General features: G+C 40.6%; 3 protein-coding genes across 3 annotated transcripts; 1 reads left to right on the forward strand and 2 right to left on the reverse strand.

The window, feature by feature from the left end:
* Nucleotides 1-5,423: 5,423 nt before the first annotated feature.
* Nucleotides 5,424-6,671, forward strand: LOC119003431 (olfactory receptor 2D2-like). The gene has a single exon (XM_037069767.1). It carries the CDS (start codon nucleotides 5,448-5,450, stop codon nucleotides 6,381-6,383), a length of 936 nt encoding a protein of 311 aa, XP_036925662.1. The 5' UTR covers nucleotides 5,424-5,447; the 3' UTR covers nucleotides 6,384-6,671.
* A 2,137-nt stretch (nucleotides 6,672-8,808) lies between these two features.
* On the reverse strand, nucleotides 8,809-9,877 carry LOC119003440 (olfactory receptor 10A4-like). Its single transcript, XM_037069780.1, has one exon. It carries the CDS (start codon nucleotides 9,819-9,821, stop codon nucleotides 8,847-8,849), a length of 975 nt encoding a protein of 324 aa, XP_036925675.1. The 5' UTR covers nucleotides 9,822-9,877; the 3' UTR covers nucleotides 8,809-8,846.
* Nucleotides 9,878-12,448: 2,571 nt separating this feature from the next.
* On the reverse strand, nucleotides 12,449-13,647 carry LOC119003443 (olfactory receptor 10A4-like). Its single transcript, XM_037069794.1, has one exon. It carries the CDS (start codon nucleotides 13,589-13,591, stop codon nucleotides 12,617-12,619), a length of 975 nt encoding a protein of 324 aa, XP_036925689.1. The 5' UTR covers nucleotides 13,592-13,647; the 3' UTR covers nucleotides 12,449-12,616.
* Between the last annotated feature and the right edge of the window lie 3,779 nt (nucleotides 13,648-17,426).

Below are 17,426 nucleotides of genomic sequence, written 5' to 3' on the forward strand. Positions count from 1 at the left end.
TGATCGGCTTGGGGAGGAGAGGTGGCCAGTTTCTCAGAGGCCAAAGGCCTGGAGCCCCCTCCTCCAGGGGCTTTTATTGTGTTGTAATACACAGGAATACAGGGCAGCAAGGATCAAACAGTAGATAACATTTCAAAGAAATCTGAGGGCTTAGTTTGAGTCAGTGTCTGTCAGGAAAGGGGGTTTGCAGAAACTTTGGGAGACATACCCATTTCCTGCTCGGATCCTTAACATATGAATGAAAGCACCCTTAGCAAAACAGGTTTCAGAGGATTTTTTAGGAATTCTTTCTTATGCTAGATTTCTCCCTGGGTACTGCTCTAGCAAGGCACAGAGCTGCACCACTCCTCATCAGGTTTTCAGGCTTAAGTGGATTAGAGCAAGGAAGTGCTTCTCCCAGAGGACATGGGGACTTGGGCTGTGTCACAAAGCTGGGGATGGGGGGCAAGGGTCCATTGCTCCCTCTTTGTCGCAGGCCCTCGCCCCGAGTCCTTCCATAATGGCCTGCCAAGTGATCATGTCTGGCTTAGGTTGCCCCTTGCTGTGAAAAGTCTTACCTGTCTCTGACTACTGACCATGCTTTGGGGGCAGGGGGGATGAAGTTGAGGTAGAGTTTGCTACCAGAGACAAGGCTTGTCTCCTGTGGCTTGCATTCTGGAGGTTGCTCACTCATCCTTAGCCATGGTGGGTAGTTACAATTCTTGAAACCAGGCAGACTGGTTCCCAACACTAGAGAGGTAGAAATATTGTTTTAATTTTTTAAAGGTTTTGCTATGATACAGAAAACTTGCACATCTTTCTTCACAACTTCTAACAGTTTGTTTGTTCAATTTTTTGTTTGTTTTCTAGATTGGTAATTATATGTGACAAGCAAGTAGTGCAGATTTATATCTTGTTTTTCATTTCTTATATGTTACATTAATGATGTATTTTTCTTTCTTCATGGTATCCTTTATTGCTCGCAGTACTACACTAAACAGTAATGGTGAGAACAGTACCGTTCCTTGTCTTGTTCCTTATCTTAGAGACTGCACCAAAAATTTCTCTATTAAATACGAGGAGTGTTGTTGGGTTTTGATGCAAAACTAACCAGGTTTAGAAAAAAGTTTATTTCTGATTTACAAAATAAATAATAGCAAATATATTTTAATATAAGCTTTTCCTAGATCACTGACATTATTATTTGGTTTTCCTTTTTAGTGTAACAATTAAAATTTCTGTGTTGGATTTCTGATGTTGAAACACATTTGCATCCCAGAGATAAATCATATTTAATTATGCCATATTATTTTAAAATAATTTTTTGGATTCAATCAGCTCACCTTTTAGTTAGGATTTTTACATCTACATTCTCCCACACATGGAGATGTGAGTGCTAACAATATATTATATTTTTCCTCCTCATAACCATTAAGGAAGTTTTTTGATAGGAAACGCAGCTCAGGATTCACCCTAATGATTCAGAATTCTCCTGAGCACTTGAGTGGCTCCAGAGACTGTTCATGCATCCCTTTGTTCATCTCCTTTAAATGAAAGTATTCCTGCAGAGCGTGTCCTGAAATCAATGATAAGACCTCTGAAAGGGTCAGATGTGGAGAATCCCCTTCGTGCCTTGTCCTTGGTTTGTCTGAGCCCTTTGACTACATGATAAGATGCTCCCAGACTCCACCCTGCCCATTGTGCAGCTATACACCTGCGACAGTTCCCCCAACAGTGAAATGTCTTTATAGGTTTGGGCATGCTCAGTTGATCTTTTTTGTCCACTGCAGGAGAAAATGTTGGTAAGGTTATTGGAGAGAGGGAAAGAGGAGGCACATATTGAACAAAGGGGACAACCTGGCATATGTTGAGAGTGAAACGGTTTCAATCTCCTCATACATTTGAGGTTTTAAATTCAACAAAATTTGTCCAAACAACATAGTTCTTAGGGCTGAATCTTCTGTAATATATCTAGCTAAGGTGTTCTCCACAGTGGATCTGCCTCATCAAACCACAGTTTCCACATTGAATTCCCTGTGAAGAAGAATCCTGGTCCTCACTTGACGGAGACAAAAGCAAAACTTCCATGGAGTCCTGATCCTCTCGGTGTAAATTGTTACACATCTGCATGAGGCTGGGAAGACAGTAAGTGGGTATGGATGGTGGGGAATAGGTAATTTTGAGGTCAAAAGATCTTGGAATTATAAATTTAATAGTTTTCTCTTGGTTCCTATGCATTCTCCCAGTATCCTCTTCCTAAAAGAAATGTGAATTAGACAATGCATGGTTTTGTGACCCTATCATCCTACCCTACCTCTAGTAATATATGTCATTTTAAAGAAATAAACTTACAAGTTGATGTTAAATCTAGAGAAAAGGCAGAATATGATGAAAGACTGACAAAAGACAATATTATCTTACAGAAGCTTCTTGACCCTGAGGTGGCCTGTGGGAGCAATTTCTCCCCTTTTGCATGGGAGAAAAACATGCTTTAAAAAAGAAATTGGGAGGGATCAAAGATGTAGCCTTCTAATATTATACTGCCAGGGTCAGTGAGCAACCCTACCATCTGACAAGTCATGAGTCACACTCATTTCTGACTCTCTCACCTGTCTCCTGCTACTTTGGCTCAAGTCAAATCAGCTCCAAAACATGAGTTGGACACTTATTCTGTGCCAGGATTTATCTTATTTGCTGTGAATAAAGAGGAGTCAGATGTGGCTGCTGTTCTTGAATGTCTTACAGTAACAGAGAAAGAAAAGAACTTCAATAACATTTGATAAGAGCAATGATGGAGGTAAGTACATCATGCAGTAAGTACATTGATGTGTCTAGGCTGTCCTGGGTGTTTGTAATGTCTGTACCTGTGTGTACCTATGTCTTTGTGTGTTAGAGATGGGAGCTGGGGAATGGACAAGAAGGCATAGAAATCAGCAATATCCTGTGGCTGCCCTTTCATTGAGTTAACCACTGATGTAAACATCACTTAGACCTTTGTAACAAGTGTTATGTTTTTATTTTCTGTCTTTTCATCAAAACCAAGAAACTTCGCTGGCTTGCCATTGAATTTTCCCTGAGATCTAGACACATGATTAGTACCTCTGGGAAGGATGTGGAGTGTGGAAGAAGAAGTAAGTCTAAAGGACCTGAGCTGGACCATAACCTGGAGACTTTAACAAGTAACCAGGCAGTACCTTCCACTAGGGGATGGTAATTGCAGAAGTACCTATCTTAAAATAACCTGTGTTCTCAAAACTTATTTTTATATCAGCTATTTAACAGTAGAGTATATTTCTCATTAGAAGGAATTGTATATGAGTTTGATTTAAGTAATTGTTAGATCATATGGACTCTCTTGGTCCAGTACTTTCATTCACAAGTCAGTATTTGCTGTGTATCTATGATGTTCTGGAAACACAATGGCACTGGGGATAAAACATGATTATAGTTTGGTCCCTCGTATCTGAGAGTGTTTGGCCTCAGAGGATGGGTCTTCTGTCTGTATCCCCATCACCAAGAAAGTGCTTGGCCACTAACATTTACTCAATGAATAAGGTGATTGAGTACTCGAAGTGTGCTGAATGTTCAACAGAAATGATGCTAACTCTTGTAGTGAGCATAGCTTTAAATAGAGGGAGTATTAGAAGGCTGAACAAAAACCAGTAGAATATAAAAATATAGTGTGTCCTAGTTATGTGGGGAAAAATGCCTAGAAATGTGGCTCGTGTCAACTAAGAGAGTCATGAATGATAAGCTAGCAGAAATGTGATTGTTCATAGAAACATTTTATTTATTCATTCATTATTTCAATGATGAAATGAAATGTTTCATCATTTTGGGTCATGGACCCATCCAAACACCTAAGACTCCACTTTCAGATTACGTAGAGTGTAACTGTGTCTTTTGGAGAAAACTGGCAATTCCTTCAGCCCAGGAGTTCTTCACTTGGAATTCAGGGGTTCTTCCATTTAGGTGTAAATGCTACTGCCTTATTTTACTTTAACTGAAATCCGAAATGCTTTTCTTGTTTGAATGTAGGTAAACAACCCAAACCAACATTATCTGTATCCATGACTTCATCACCAATAGAAATCAGAGATATTTTTACATTGCATTGCATTTGTTGAAGATATCTCAAAATACTGTTGAAGTTCATGATTTTAAAATAAAGGTGGTTATTAGACTTGCCACAAAAATTTAAAATTTAATATTTTAAAGAAGCATCTGTATTGTTATAACATTTGTTTTCTAAAACTATTATAACTATATTTTGATGTAATTGGTTTTCTTGATAATCCTATACAGTTCATTTTTTGTATATATGTACATATGTGTGTGTATGTATTTGATGTTTGTAAAACATTATTTTGAAGTGCCTTTATCAGACAGATAATAGCTTGACAGATCAAGGCTCACATAGAACCTTAAAATTTAGACTTTAAATATTTTTCTCCCTTTTTGGATTGGCTCTATGACGTCTTATCATTGCTCCCAAACTCTTGCAGTCTGCTTAGGCAGGCTTTTAAAACAACTGTATTAAACTATGTGGCCAAGTAATTTTTATTTATTTTATTTAATTAATGACAATTTCTTAAACAAAGCTCTGAGGAATGTTTAATAAAGTAAATAAAAATGAAAAATACATAGGGAAAATTCTCAATGAACTTTTTATTTTTGGGAGGAGTACAGCAGACCACAGGCAGGGAGACATGATGGGCTGGAGGTATCAGATCAATGCTGTTTAGGATGAACACAGAAAACTAGCCATGCTGGTGGGTTAAAATAAAAATTATGTCGTGATGGGTGTCCATTACTTTGGATGTTCACTGACAGTTAAGATTGCTATATGGGAGCCCCAGTGAAGGGGAGGATAGGATTTCCAAAGAGATTGTGGCCTATTATCCAGAGATACCTCTTGGTTTCCCAGCTCCTTCTAAACAGGTCATTTTCTCCAAGACAAGAGTCAGTTCCAGTTGATTTCTCATACCTTTGTGACTACCCTTCCAGGAAATAGACAGAAGAAATGGTTGGATGTCCAAAGAAAAACATCTGCACCTACATGAGATGGGGGAGGTGTGGCAAGAGCAGCGTAAGATTCAAGGTTTTAGTTAATAATAAGGTAAAATTAAATAGCATGACCTTATATGTGAATTCAACCTGTCTTTTTATTATTAGATATGGCATATTACAAATAAAGAAGATAATGCTTTGATCTACCCTACACTTGCCAAAGGACATTAGAAGTGAATGCACCATTTTATAAAGATTTAAGTTTTACAAAATTGAAAATGTTCCAACTAAAGCAGCATGATCATCTTCTAAAAAGCTTATAAAGAAGATTCTTGAAATGGTTGGTAGTGAGTGGAGGCAATTCCTAAGCCCTCCAACTCTGAATGATATAATTTCCTAGGTCATGCACACCCTATGTTTAGCATGTAGTGACTTTGCACTGAAAAAGGAGACAAACCATGATACAGACAAATCAGACACAGGTGACAGAATTCTTCCTTCTGGGACTCTCTGACAACCCACACACCCAGCAGCTACTATTCATCTTATTCCTGGGTGTTTACCTTGTCACTGTGGTTGCAAATCTGCTCCTCATGTCCCTTGTGCAAGTTGACTCCCTGCTTCACACACCTATGTATTTCTTTCTCTGCAATTTATCTCTGGCTGACCTCTGCTTCTCTACCAGCATCGTTCCTCAGGCCCTTGTCCACCTGCTATCTAGAAAGAAAGTCATTTCATTCACACGCTGTGCAGCTCAGCTTCTACTTTCCCTCATTTTGGGGGCTACCCAGTGTGCCCTTTTGGCAGCGATGTCTTATGATCGGTATGCAGCCATCTGTAAGCCCTTGCATTACCCTAGCATCATGACTTGGAGAGTGTGTTTCCAGCTGGCTGCAGTTTCATGGACCAGCGGCACTCTGGGGTCTGTGGTGGACACCACCTTCACTCTAAGGCTACCCTACAGAGGCAGGAATAGTATTGCCCATTTCTTCTGTGAGGCACCTGCACTGTTGAGCCTGGCATCCACAGACACCTGGACTGCAGAGATGGCCATTTTCCTCATGGGGGTTGTGATTCTCCTCATACCTGTTTCCCTAATCCTGGTGTCCTATGGCCACATCATAGTGACTGTGGTCAGGATGAAGTCAGCTGCAGGACGACTCAAGGCATTCTCTGCTTGTGGCTCCCACCTCATGGTGGTCATTATTTTTTATGGGTCAGCGATTGTCACCTACATGACACCAAAGTCCTCCAAAGAACAGAAAAAAGTGCTGTCTGTGTTCTACACAATTGTGACCCCCATGCTGAATCCCCTCATCTACAGCCTGAGGAACAAGGACGTGAAGGGAGCTCTGAGGAAAGTGGCTGCAAGGAATTTTCCATGCAGGCTCTGAAATTGCCACTGACGATGACACACACCTGGCTCTGTACTTCTAAGACCCACTGAGTAGTTTCCTCAGCAAGACTGGAATGTGGTATGAATCTCATCCTTGAGCCTTTTCCATGGACCCAACCCTCCTCCCTTTATCCCGCTCTTCCTCAGTAAGAGAAGAAGGACAGTAATTCATGGAGCAATAGGAAGCAGGGTCTTTTTTCTGGTAGGTCTTTCATCACCTAAGAGTTAGGAAATCCCCTGAGAAACATTGACATTTTACAATCCCTGAAATCTGCGATGTGTACTTTATTAAGTCATGTTATGTATTAATATCTATGTAATTCAGAATCTATTCTAATTCCCTTCCTTTATCTTTTAATATTTCTTATCATCACCAAATAACATATTAACATATATTACTTACTTATTCACTATGAGCGAGGTGCCACATGTCCATGTGCATGCACACGTACCTCCATACAGGGATTGGCAAAAGTAAGTTTACCATTGTGTGTACAAGAAACACAGAGTTTAATTTTGAATTATCATTTATTTGTTAATTATTGTACTACTAACCTGTATTATTGATAAATCTATTTTGCCCACCCTGTATCCATTCAAGTTGCGATATCCGTTCAAGCATGGCTACAATGTAAAGAGCATGGCTACAATGAAACAGAATTTATGAGCTTTATGTACTTCTCACATTCTTATTGTAGAGATGAGTACTATATCTAGTAGGACACACCTTTATAAACATAAGAACAGGGTTCTGAAAAAAGCAAGAAATAGCTTTAGCCTAAGGTAGCAAGAGTAAGAAGCTATTACCAATCCTGGGCCAAAGGACCGAGAGGAGTCAACTAGAACTTGGAGAGGGCAGCTCTGTATAAAAGGCCACCAGACAGGAGCTGTGGACTTGGTATATGGAGGTGAGGAAGCCATGGGAAGAAATGTTTCAAAGTGATTCTCAACCTGCTTTCTGATTTTCTGTCACCGTATTAAAAAAAATCCTTGCTAATCTCCCTATGTGAAGATCCTTAATTTAATCACATCAACAAAATCACTTTTACCATGTAAGGTAACACATGTACAGCAGCCCAGGACAGGGTCATCTCTGTGGGCCCATTATTCTGCTTACCATACTGAGGTCAAGTAAAATGAATGTGAGGCAGTGATGAATGCTTGACTAATATGAGAGATGATAAATTCATGAATGGTGCCAACCTGCTGAGTTGTGTGATTGCCATCATGCAAATAAAACCCTGTGGTCTGCCTTTTCATTTACAAATTCTGATGGAGATGTTCAGAATGTGCTGCCCTGGAGGAGACCTGATGCTCCTGAGCTGAATGACACCTTGTGTGGGAGACTGAACTGGTCCTGGTGTCTCCATGGCACAGAGTTAGATTTGTTTACAGGGTTTGTGCAGAGGACATACCTATGCAGTAAATGATATTTTACTTTGTTAACTATCACTACATTCTTGTGAATAGTTTACACAAAGCAGTGGTGTCTTGTTGCAAGCCATTTGTTTGGGAAAAGTCAAGATTTGGGCAATGTTTGTATGACAATAATCATAGTGTGGCTGCTGCATTGGCTGAGTGATACCCAAGCTTAAAATGAACAGTTGACTTCATTCAATCACAATAAATTTTTGAAAAAAAAATTTAGTAAACCAAGGAAATCTGAGTCATTCATAGCAGTTTCCCGTAAGTTGTCCACTTGTACTTGACTGCAACTTCCTTTAGCACTTTGTATCAAGCAGTGCTGATATCCAGGGTGGATAATTGGATATTGAGGCAACTGTAAGTAGCATGGAATTCTCTTTCTCCAGATAAGGCACAGAACACATGGTAGCAGAGGATGAATTCCGCAATTGCCAGTGAAGTTTTGAAGTACCTTTTAATTTTCCCTCTCTCAGTATAATTTCCGTGAGGTGAGAAATTGGTCTGTTTTATTCAGCAATGTGTCTTCTGGGCCTAAATAGGGTCTAACACACACCGAATACTGAATAAAATTTTCTGCAATGAAAAAAGAATGAAACAAAATTCTATTATTTATTATCCTTCCTTTACCTTGGACACAGAAAGATCTTTAAAAGTTGCTTGTAGAGTTTTGGGGCAAATAGAAGAGAGGAAAGCAAAAAATTTTTAAATGATATACATGAAACTCCGGAAAAGGTTAAAACAAAAAACAGCAAATTAGAGTGAAGGTCTCGACCCTCACATGGGAACCTAACCTGTGTAAACCAGTGGCATCTTGAGAGACATTGGTAGAACAGTCCCATAGAACGCTGGGCCTACTGCATGCAGTTCTTTGTTTCATCATTCATGTGGTTTTCATAAGTGGATCCCAGTGGAAAGTCAAAAATCCCAGTGAGTATACTGCAGCAACTGGAAACTGGAGTCCCAATATCCATGTGAGGAATTTGTTTTTCTTTCCTTTGTCCTCGAATTCCACTCTTTCAGTTTTCATCTAAGTCAGTTATAGTTTCTGTGGGCCCAGGGTCCTGCGGATGACCCATTTCAGTGCTGCCTTCACTTCACTTTTCCTTAAGCTGTAAATGATGGGGTTCAACATGGGAGTCACCACCGTGTAGGAGAGTGACAGCAGCTTCTTGTTCTCAGGAGAGGTGCTGGACCGGGGCCGAAAGTACGTGAGGATGGCAGTGCTGTAGAAAAGGGAGACAACCAGGAGGTGGGAGGAACAGGTGGAGAAGGCCTTGCGTTTCCCCTCAGCTGAAGGCATCCTGAAGATAGTGGAGAGGATGCGAACATAGGACCCCAGGATCAGCAAGAAAGGGAAGAGGATGAAGAGAACAGTGGCTGTCAGAGCTTCCAGTTCAAACAGCGAAGTGTCAGCACAGACCAGGGCTATGACAGGGGGACTGTCACAGAAGAAGTGGTTCACCCTGTTGGGGCCACAGAAAGGGAAGCTGAAAATCCATGTGGTTTGCACAGTGGCCACTGGAAACCCTGAGAACCAGGATGCAGCTGCCAGCTGGGCACAGGTCCTGCGGCCCATGATGACTGGGTAACGCAAAGGGTCACAGATGGCCACATAGCGGTCATATGCCATTGTGGCCAGGAGGCAGCACTCAGCAGCCCCAAAGAAGAAGAAGAAATACATCTGAGTGGCACAGCCAAGGAAGGAGATGGCTGTGTCTTGGATGATCAGGGTCCCCAGCATCTTGGGCACAATGACCAAGTTGAAACCTATCTCCAGGAAGGACAAGTTCCTGAGGAAGAAGTACATAGGACTTTGTAGTGCAGAGTCAGCTGTAGTGACCAGGATGATAAGGACGTTGCCCATTAGGGTAACGATGTAAATGGCCAAGAAAAGGAGAGATAGCAGAGCTTGTAGCTCAGGAGACAAGGCTGAGAAACTCACAAGAACAAACTCACTGACACTTGTCCAGTTTCCCCACATCATTCTTCTGCCCAGCATTCTGCTGGGCATTCATGCTCTGGGAAGAATTCTCGGTATGTTACATGGTCCCCTATTACACCCTTGGAAACGGGATCTCCTGTGGTCTCATTCTCCGCCTCTCTTGTTATTGTTGTTGAAGATCCAACAGGTGTACTTTCAAATATGTGAAAAATGAGTCTGACTATGGGATTCACATTTTGGGGGGAAGAACACTAGCCTGTTTTTCAGGCTAGGCTAAATATTCTCCATGTGGCTATACACGTATTTGTGATCAGACAAAGGGAAAACAGACTCAAGGTCGTATCTGACCATAGAGAGAATCTGGGTGTGTTATGTATGAACCCTTTCATTATTTTCTGTTAGTTGACTTGTGTCTTTACTATTCAGAAATGTGAAGCTCATGTGTTACATGTTAGTAAAATGCAGATGTGACTGATAATATTAAATCCTGTGAGGGGAAAAAAGAAGTTTTCATCATTGTATCAATAACTAAGCTTCAGAATAGAGACTGAAATTCTTTCTGATGACTACACACTTAAATAAAGGAATAAATGTAAAGTACTTAGCATGGTAACTGGTATATAATACATAGATAACAAATGCCATTATAAGTATTACAATATAATGTTAACTCTACCTTTCAAAATTCACTTATCTTACCATTGCCCTAACTTGCCATGAACCTTGCTTTTCATCTGTAATAAAAGAATAATTTTTTCAATGGACTTTGAATATCTTCTAGACACTGTTCTATATGCTGAAGATAATATGTCAGTAAGTAAAACCAACCAAAATCTCTGCCCTCACAGAGCCCATCTTCTACTAGGGAAAACAGATTATGAACAAGTTATGTAAGTAGAATGTATGGTTTGTGAGAATGGAACCCGAATAATGAAGAAGAACAAGGCAGGGGCGCAGTACGCATGTGGCAGTGCGGGGAGTGCCACAGACGGCTTCACTGCAAAGAGGACAGTTGAGTAAAGTCCTGAGCAGGTGCAGGATGTGAAGTCAGGGTGGTGAACGAAGGAGGGAGTTAAAGAGCAAAAACAATGAGAAAGTGCTCTTTAATTTTTCTTCTGAATCCTATTCATTTAAAAAACTTCAAGGCAGGTATCACTTCTTCTATGAAAGCTGTTTTGTACCCTTTTCATTTTCACGTAAAGACTAGCATTTATTGAGCACCAAAAAAGTGCCAGGCAGTAATCCAAATGTTTCACGCGTGTCATGCTGTTTGTCTGACAACAACCTAAAGATAATATAAACTTTTATTAGTCCCACTTTACAGCCAAGGAACAGGAGGAATAGAGAAATTAAGTCACTTTTCTAAGGAGAGGCTGCCAGCAAGTGCTGGTGTTGGGCTATGCATCCGGGGCCATCTGACTACAAGTCATGAATTTAAGTGCCAGTGAAAAATTTAACACTTTTCCACCCACTCTCTGAACACCGGACCAAGTCTGANGAGGGCCCATTATTCTGCTTACCATACTGAGGTCAAGTAAAATGAATGTGAGGCAGTGATGAATGCTTGGCTAAAATGAGAGATGATAAATTCATGAATGGTGCCAACCTGTTGAGTTGTGTGATTGCCATCATGCAAATAAAACCCTGTGGTCTGCCTTTTCATTTACAAATTCTGATGGAGATGTTCAGAATGTGCTGCCCTGGAGGAGCCCTGATGCTCCTGAGCTGAAGGATACCTTGTGTGGGAGACTGAACTGGTCCTGGTGTCTCCATGGCACAGAGTTAGATTTGTTTACAGGGTTTGTGCAGAGGACATACCTATGCAGTAAATGCTATTTTACTTTATTAACTATCACTACATTCTTGTGAATAGTTTACACAAAGCAGTGGTGTCTTGTTGCAAGCCATTTGTTTGGGAAAAGTCAAGATTTGGGCAATGTTTGTAGGACAATAATCATAGTGTGGCTGCTGCATTGGCTGAGTGATACCCAAGCTTAAAATGAACAGTTGACTTCACTCAATCACAATAAATTTTCAAAAAAAATATAGTAAACCAAGGAAGTCTGAGTCATTCATAGCAGTTTCCTGTAAGTTGTCCACTTGTACTTGACTGCAACTTCCTTTAGCACTTTGCATCAAGCAGTGCTGATATCCAGGGTGGATAATTGAATATTGAGGCAACTGTCAGTAGCATGGAATTCTGGTTCTCCAGATAAGGCACAGAACACATAGTAGCAGAGGATGAATCCCACTATTGCTGGTGAAGTTTTGAAGTACCTTTTAATTTTCCCTCTCTCAGCATAATTTCCATGAGGTGAGAAATTGTTCTGTTTTATTCAGCAATGTGTCTTCTGGGCCTAAGTAGGGTCTAACACACACCGAATACTGAATAAAAATTTTCTGCAATGAAAAAAAGAATGAAACAAAATTCTATTATTTATTATCCTTCCTTTACCTTGGACACAGAAAGATCTTTAAAAGTTGCTTGTAGAGTTTTGGGGCAAATAGAAGAGAGGAAAGCAAAAAATTCTTAAATGATATACATGAAACTCCGGAAAAGGTTAAAACAAAAAACAGCAAATTAGAGTGAAGGTCTCGACCCTCACATGAGAACCTAACCTGTGTAAACCAGTGGCATCCTCAGACACATTGGTAGCACAGTGCCATAGAACGCTGAGCCTACTACATGCAGTTCTTTGTTTCATCATTCATGTGGTTTTCAGAAATGGATCCCAGTGGAAAGTCAAAAATCCCAGTGAGTAGACTGCAGCAACTGGAAACTGGAGTCCCAAAATCCATCTGAGGAATTTGTTTTTCTTTCCTTTGACCTTGAATTCCATCCTTTCAGTTTTCATCTAAGTCAGTCATAGTTTCTGTGGGCCCAGGGTCCTGCGGATGACCCGTTTCAGTGCTGCCCTCACTTCACTTTTCCTTAAGCTGTAAATGATGGGGTTCAACATGGGAGTCACCACCGTGTAGGAGAGTGACAGCAGCTTCTTGTTCTCAGGAGAGGTGCTGGACCGGGGCCGAAAGTACGTGAGGATGGCAGTGCTGTAGAAAAGGGAGACAACCAGGAGGTGGGAGGAACAGGTGGAGAAGGCCTTGCGTTTCCCCTCAGCTGAAGGCATCCTGAAGATAGTGGAGAGGATGCGAACATAGGACCCCAGGATCAGCAAGAAAGGGAAGAGGATGAAGAGAACAGTGGCTGTCAGAGCTTCCAGTTCAAACAGTGAAGTGTCAGCACAGACCAGGGCCATGACAGGGGGACTGTCACAGAAGAAGAGGTTCACCCTGTTGGGGCCACAGAAAGGGAAGCTGAAAATCCATGTGGTTTGCACAGTGGCCACTGGAAACCCCGAGAACCAGGATGCAGCTGCCAGCTGGGCACAGGTCCTGCGGCCCATGATGACTGGGTAACGCAAAGGGTCACAGATGGCCACATAGCGGTCATATGCCATTGTGGCCAGGAGGCAGCACTCAGCAACCCCAAAGAAGAAGAAGAAATACATCTGAGTGGCACAGCCAAGGAAGGAGATGGCTGTGTCTTGGATGATCAGGGTCCCCAGCATCTTGGGCACAATGACCAAGTTGAAACCTATCTCCAGGAAGGACAAGTTCCTGAGGAAGAAGTACATAGGACTTTGTAGTGCAGAGTCAGCTGTAGTGACCAGGATGATAAGGACGTTGCCCATTAGGGTAACGATGTAAATGGCCAAGAAAAGGAGAGATAGCAGAGCTTGTAGCTCAGGAGACAAGGCTGAGAAACTCACAAGAACAAACTCACTGACACTTGTCCAGTTTCCCCACATCATTCTTCTGCCCAGCATTCTGCTGGGCATTCATGCTCTGGGAAGAATTCTCGGTATGTTACATGGTCCCCTATTACACCCTTGGAAACGGGATCTCCTGTGGTCTCATTCTCCGCCTCTCTTGTTATTGTTGTTGAAGATCCAACAGGTGTACTTTCAAATATGTGAAAAATGAGTCTGACTATGGGATTCACATTTTGGGGGGAAGAACACTAGCCTGTTTTTCAGGCTAGGCTAAATATTCTCCATGTGGCTATACACGTATTTGTGATCAGACAAAGGGAAAACAGACTCAAGGTCGTATCTGACCATAGAGAGAATCTGGGTGTGTTATGTATGAACCCTTTCATTATTTTCTGTTAGTTGACTTGTGTCTTTACTATTCAGAAATGTGAAGCTCATGTGTTACATGTTAGTAAAATGCAGATGTGACTGATAATATTAAATCCTGTGAGGGGAAAAAAGAAGTTTTCATCATTGTATCAATAACTAAGCTTCAGAATAGAGACTGAAATTCTTTCTGATGACTACACACTTAAATAAAGGAATAAATGTAAAGTACTTAGCATGGTAACTGGTATATAATACATAGATAACAAATGCCATTATAAGTATTACAATATAATGTTAACTCTACCTTTCAAAATTCACTTATCTTACCATTGCCCTAACTTGCCATGAACCTTGCTTTTCATCTGTAATAAAAGAATAATTTTTTCAATGGACTTTGAATATCTTCTAGACACTGTTCTATATGCTGAAGATAATATGTCAGTAAGTAAAACCAACCAAAATCTCTGCCCTCACAGAGCCCATCTTCTAGTAGGGAAAACAGATTATAAACAAGTTATGTAAGTAGAATGTATGGTCTGTGAGAATGGAACCCGAATAATGAAGAAGAACAAGGCAGGGGAGCAGTACGCATGTGGCAGTGCGGGGAGTGCCACAGATGGCTTCACTGCAAAGAGGACAGTTGAGTAAAGTCCTGAGCAGGTGCAGGATGTGAAGTCAGGGTGGTGAACGAAGGAGGGAGTTAAAGAGCAAAAACAATGAGAAAGTGCTCTTTAATTTTTCTTCTGAATCCTATTCATTTAAAAAACTTCAAGGCAGGTATCACTTCTTCTATGAAAGCTGTTTTGTACCCTTTTCATTTTCACGTAAAGACTAGCATTTATTGAGCACCAAAAAAGTGCCAGGCAGTAATCCAAATGTTTCACGCGTGTCATGCTGTTTGTCTGACAACAACCTAAAGATAATATAAACTTTTATTAGTCCCACTTTACAGCCAAGGAACAGGAGGAATAGAGAAATTAAGTCACTTTTCTAAGGAGAGGCTGCCAGCAAGTGCTGGTGTTGGGCTATGCATCCGGGGCCATCTGACTACAAGTCATGAATTTAAGTGCCAGTGAAAAATTTAACACTTTTCCACCCACTCTCTGAAAACCGGACCAAGTCTGAGCTCCTCTCAGAGAGGACAAGCTGGAGTGCCCAGTATGGGGTGACAGTATGAGAGCAAATAGTAAGAGCATTTCTCCTGAGGAGTAGGAAATTTCAAGATATTATTAGCACTGGAGACATGAAATACCACTTTCATAGTCTTTATTTTAGAATAATTATTGACTTATGTCTCCATCTCATAGTCAAGATGCTATATTGCTTGAGAGGAGAAATTATGCTACTCAACTTTTTATTTCAGTTCCTAGCAAGGTAGATGCCCAGTAAATCGTTATTGAATGAATGGATAAATAATGAAGAAAATAATGAAGAAAAGCAGGGAAATAACTATAGAAAGAGAATGTAAGAACACATTGAGCTCTACCCATAAGAAATTTAGACACAAAAGACTACATGTGTCCACAACACAGCTATACACAGATTTAAACAGTAGTGAGTTGTAAATTATACTCATTATCTCCCTCTACCCAGAGCCTTCTCCTTTTCTCTACCCCATTTCAGAAAATGACAATACCCACTATAGAACCCAGGAACCAGGATGAAAATCCTTTAATGCCTCCTCCAGACTTGATTACTTTTCCTTCTGAACACTGATTCAGTATTCCCTTCCCCATCCCTACCACACTGATCGCAGATTCTGGCTCTTATTTTCTCTGGTTTGGAATATTGTATGAACCAGATTCCAGTTGGTTCTTTTCAAACCATCTGTGACTTTTGCATGATCCATGAGCAACTCTGATTAAGTTACCTGCTTAACATCTTTCAATCACTCCCTATTGTCTTGGGATTAAGGACAAACCCTTTAATAAGGGTTTTTTTCTCTGTGATATATGCTTATTTTTCCAGTTGTGAATCCCCTAGACTGCTGGTGCTCTGGTCACATGAAAAGGTTTTCTGTTCTGTGCACATGTCATGTTCTCTCACCTCTCCTTGCCTTCTGCATGTGGCTCTCTGTTCTTGGAAGCCTCTTCCTGCAATTATGTATAACTTCCTGTTCATCTTGCAAGTTTCAGCTGAAGCATAATTTCCTCTGTGAAGTTTTCTTGTCTTTGCTTCGCCAAACCAAGGAATCATTTATTAATTCTCTTATAACACTTTGTGTCTACCTGTATTTGAGCACTTCTATAATTTTGTAAGTGTGCACCTACTGATGTCATTGAAGTGTTAACACTATGAGGACGAATCTATTTCTTTGTCCTTGTACCTTCCGCACCCCGTGGAGTTCTGAACACCAAGGACTTAGCAATTAATGTAGCCTGTTTTAATTATTTTTACATAAGGTTGATGACATTATGAACCCCTTTAAGTTTTGAACTTTAGGCACAGCTAAGGTTCAAGCTCAGATCACTTCATACTTGTCCCACAGCTTCTCTCTTTATGCTACAAGATTTAGAAGATGACAGAATGGTGGGATGATATTTTCTAAGATTGAGGGCATGATATGAGCCCTGAATTGTTTGTGATAGGACTGGCCTTTATACAATTCATATTTAACTAGCTAGGCAAAATAAAAATTTAACTTGAATGTATTGCCAGTAAACATGCTCAGACATTGACTTGAATCAATTAAGAGTGCAGGGAAATGGAAAATGCACTAAGTAGGAGGGAGAATGATCAGCCCTCCTTTCATACCACCTGCAGACATGAAGTTTCTGACCAGGTATCTTCAAACGTCCACTGAAGCTTAGAAGGTCTTCTCTAGTGGAATGAGGGTCATTTTCCGGTTCCAGTCACGTCACAGGAGGTCTAGCTATTGTGATGGCACAACTTCATAAGGTATCTCTCTGCCTGTTCTCTCAGTTGAGTTTACTATGATTTGAATGTTGGTGGCTTTACTCGTCAGAAGCCATAGAGCCCAGAAGACAGTGAAAACTCATCTTTAACATGCTAGAGGAAATAAACTCTTCAACTCTGTACTGGTGTTGCAGTAACTGCAGGTTAGAAAAACTTAAACCTATTTATTGTAATCCCTAGAGAAGCACTGAAAAAAAAAATGACTCTTACCATGTAGATAAAGGATTCTGAAGCCACCTGAAGCCAGATCCTTCAGATGCATAGAATTGTTCGTTACAAACTCCATTCCCTTTTACCACCATGAAATTCAGCTCTTGTGATTTATTGGTTCACTTCTTACTAAGTAATCTGTTTGCATTAAAACACACACACACATAGAGATACTTGACCTGACATAATCCAACACTTTTCCTAGACCACTTCTATACTCATTCAGCAAATTTGTGTTGCAAATCCAATGTGGCAGACAGTGTCCTAACAGTTGAGAGTATATGAGTAAACACGATCAAATGAGGGCTGTCTTAGTGTTGAACAGAAGATTCCCTATGCTAAATTACTACATCTCTTCACTTAAAGCTCTGTGTTACACACATCCTCAGAATATTGTGTTGTGTAG

This window comes from Sturnira hondurensis, unplaced genomic scaffold (assembly GCF_014824575.4).
Source record: "Sturnira hondurensis isolate 20B ecotype Veracruz unplaced genomic scaffold, ASM1482457v3 Scaffold0001296, whole genome shotgun sequence".
Lineage (NCBI taxonomy): Eukaryota > Metazoa > Chordata > Mammalia > Chiroptera > Phyllostomidae > Sturnira > Sturnira hondurensis.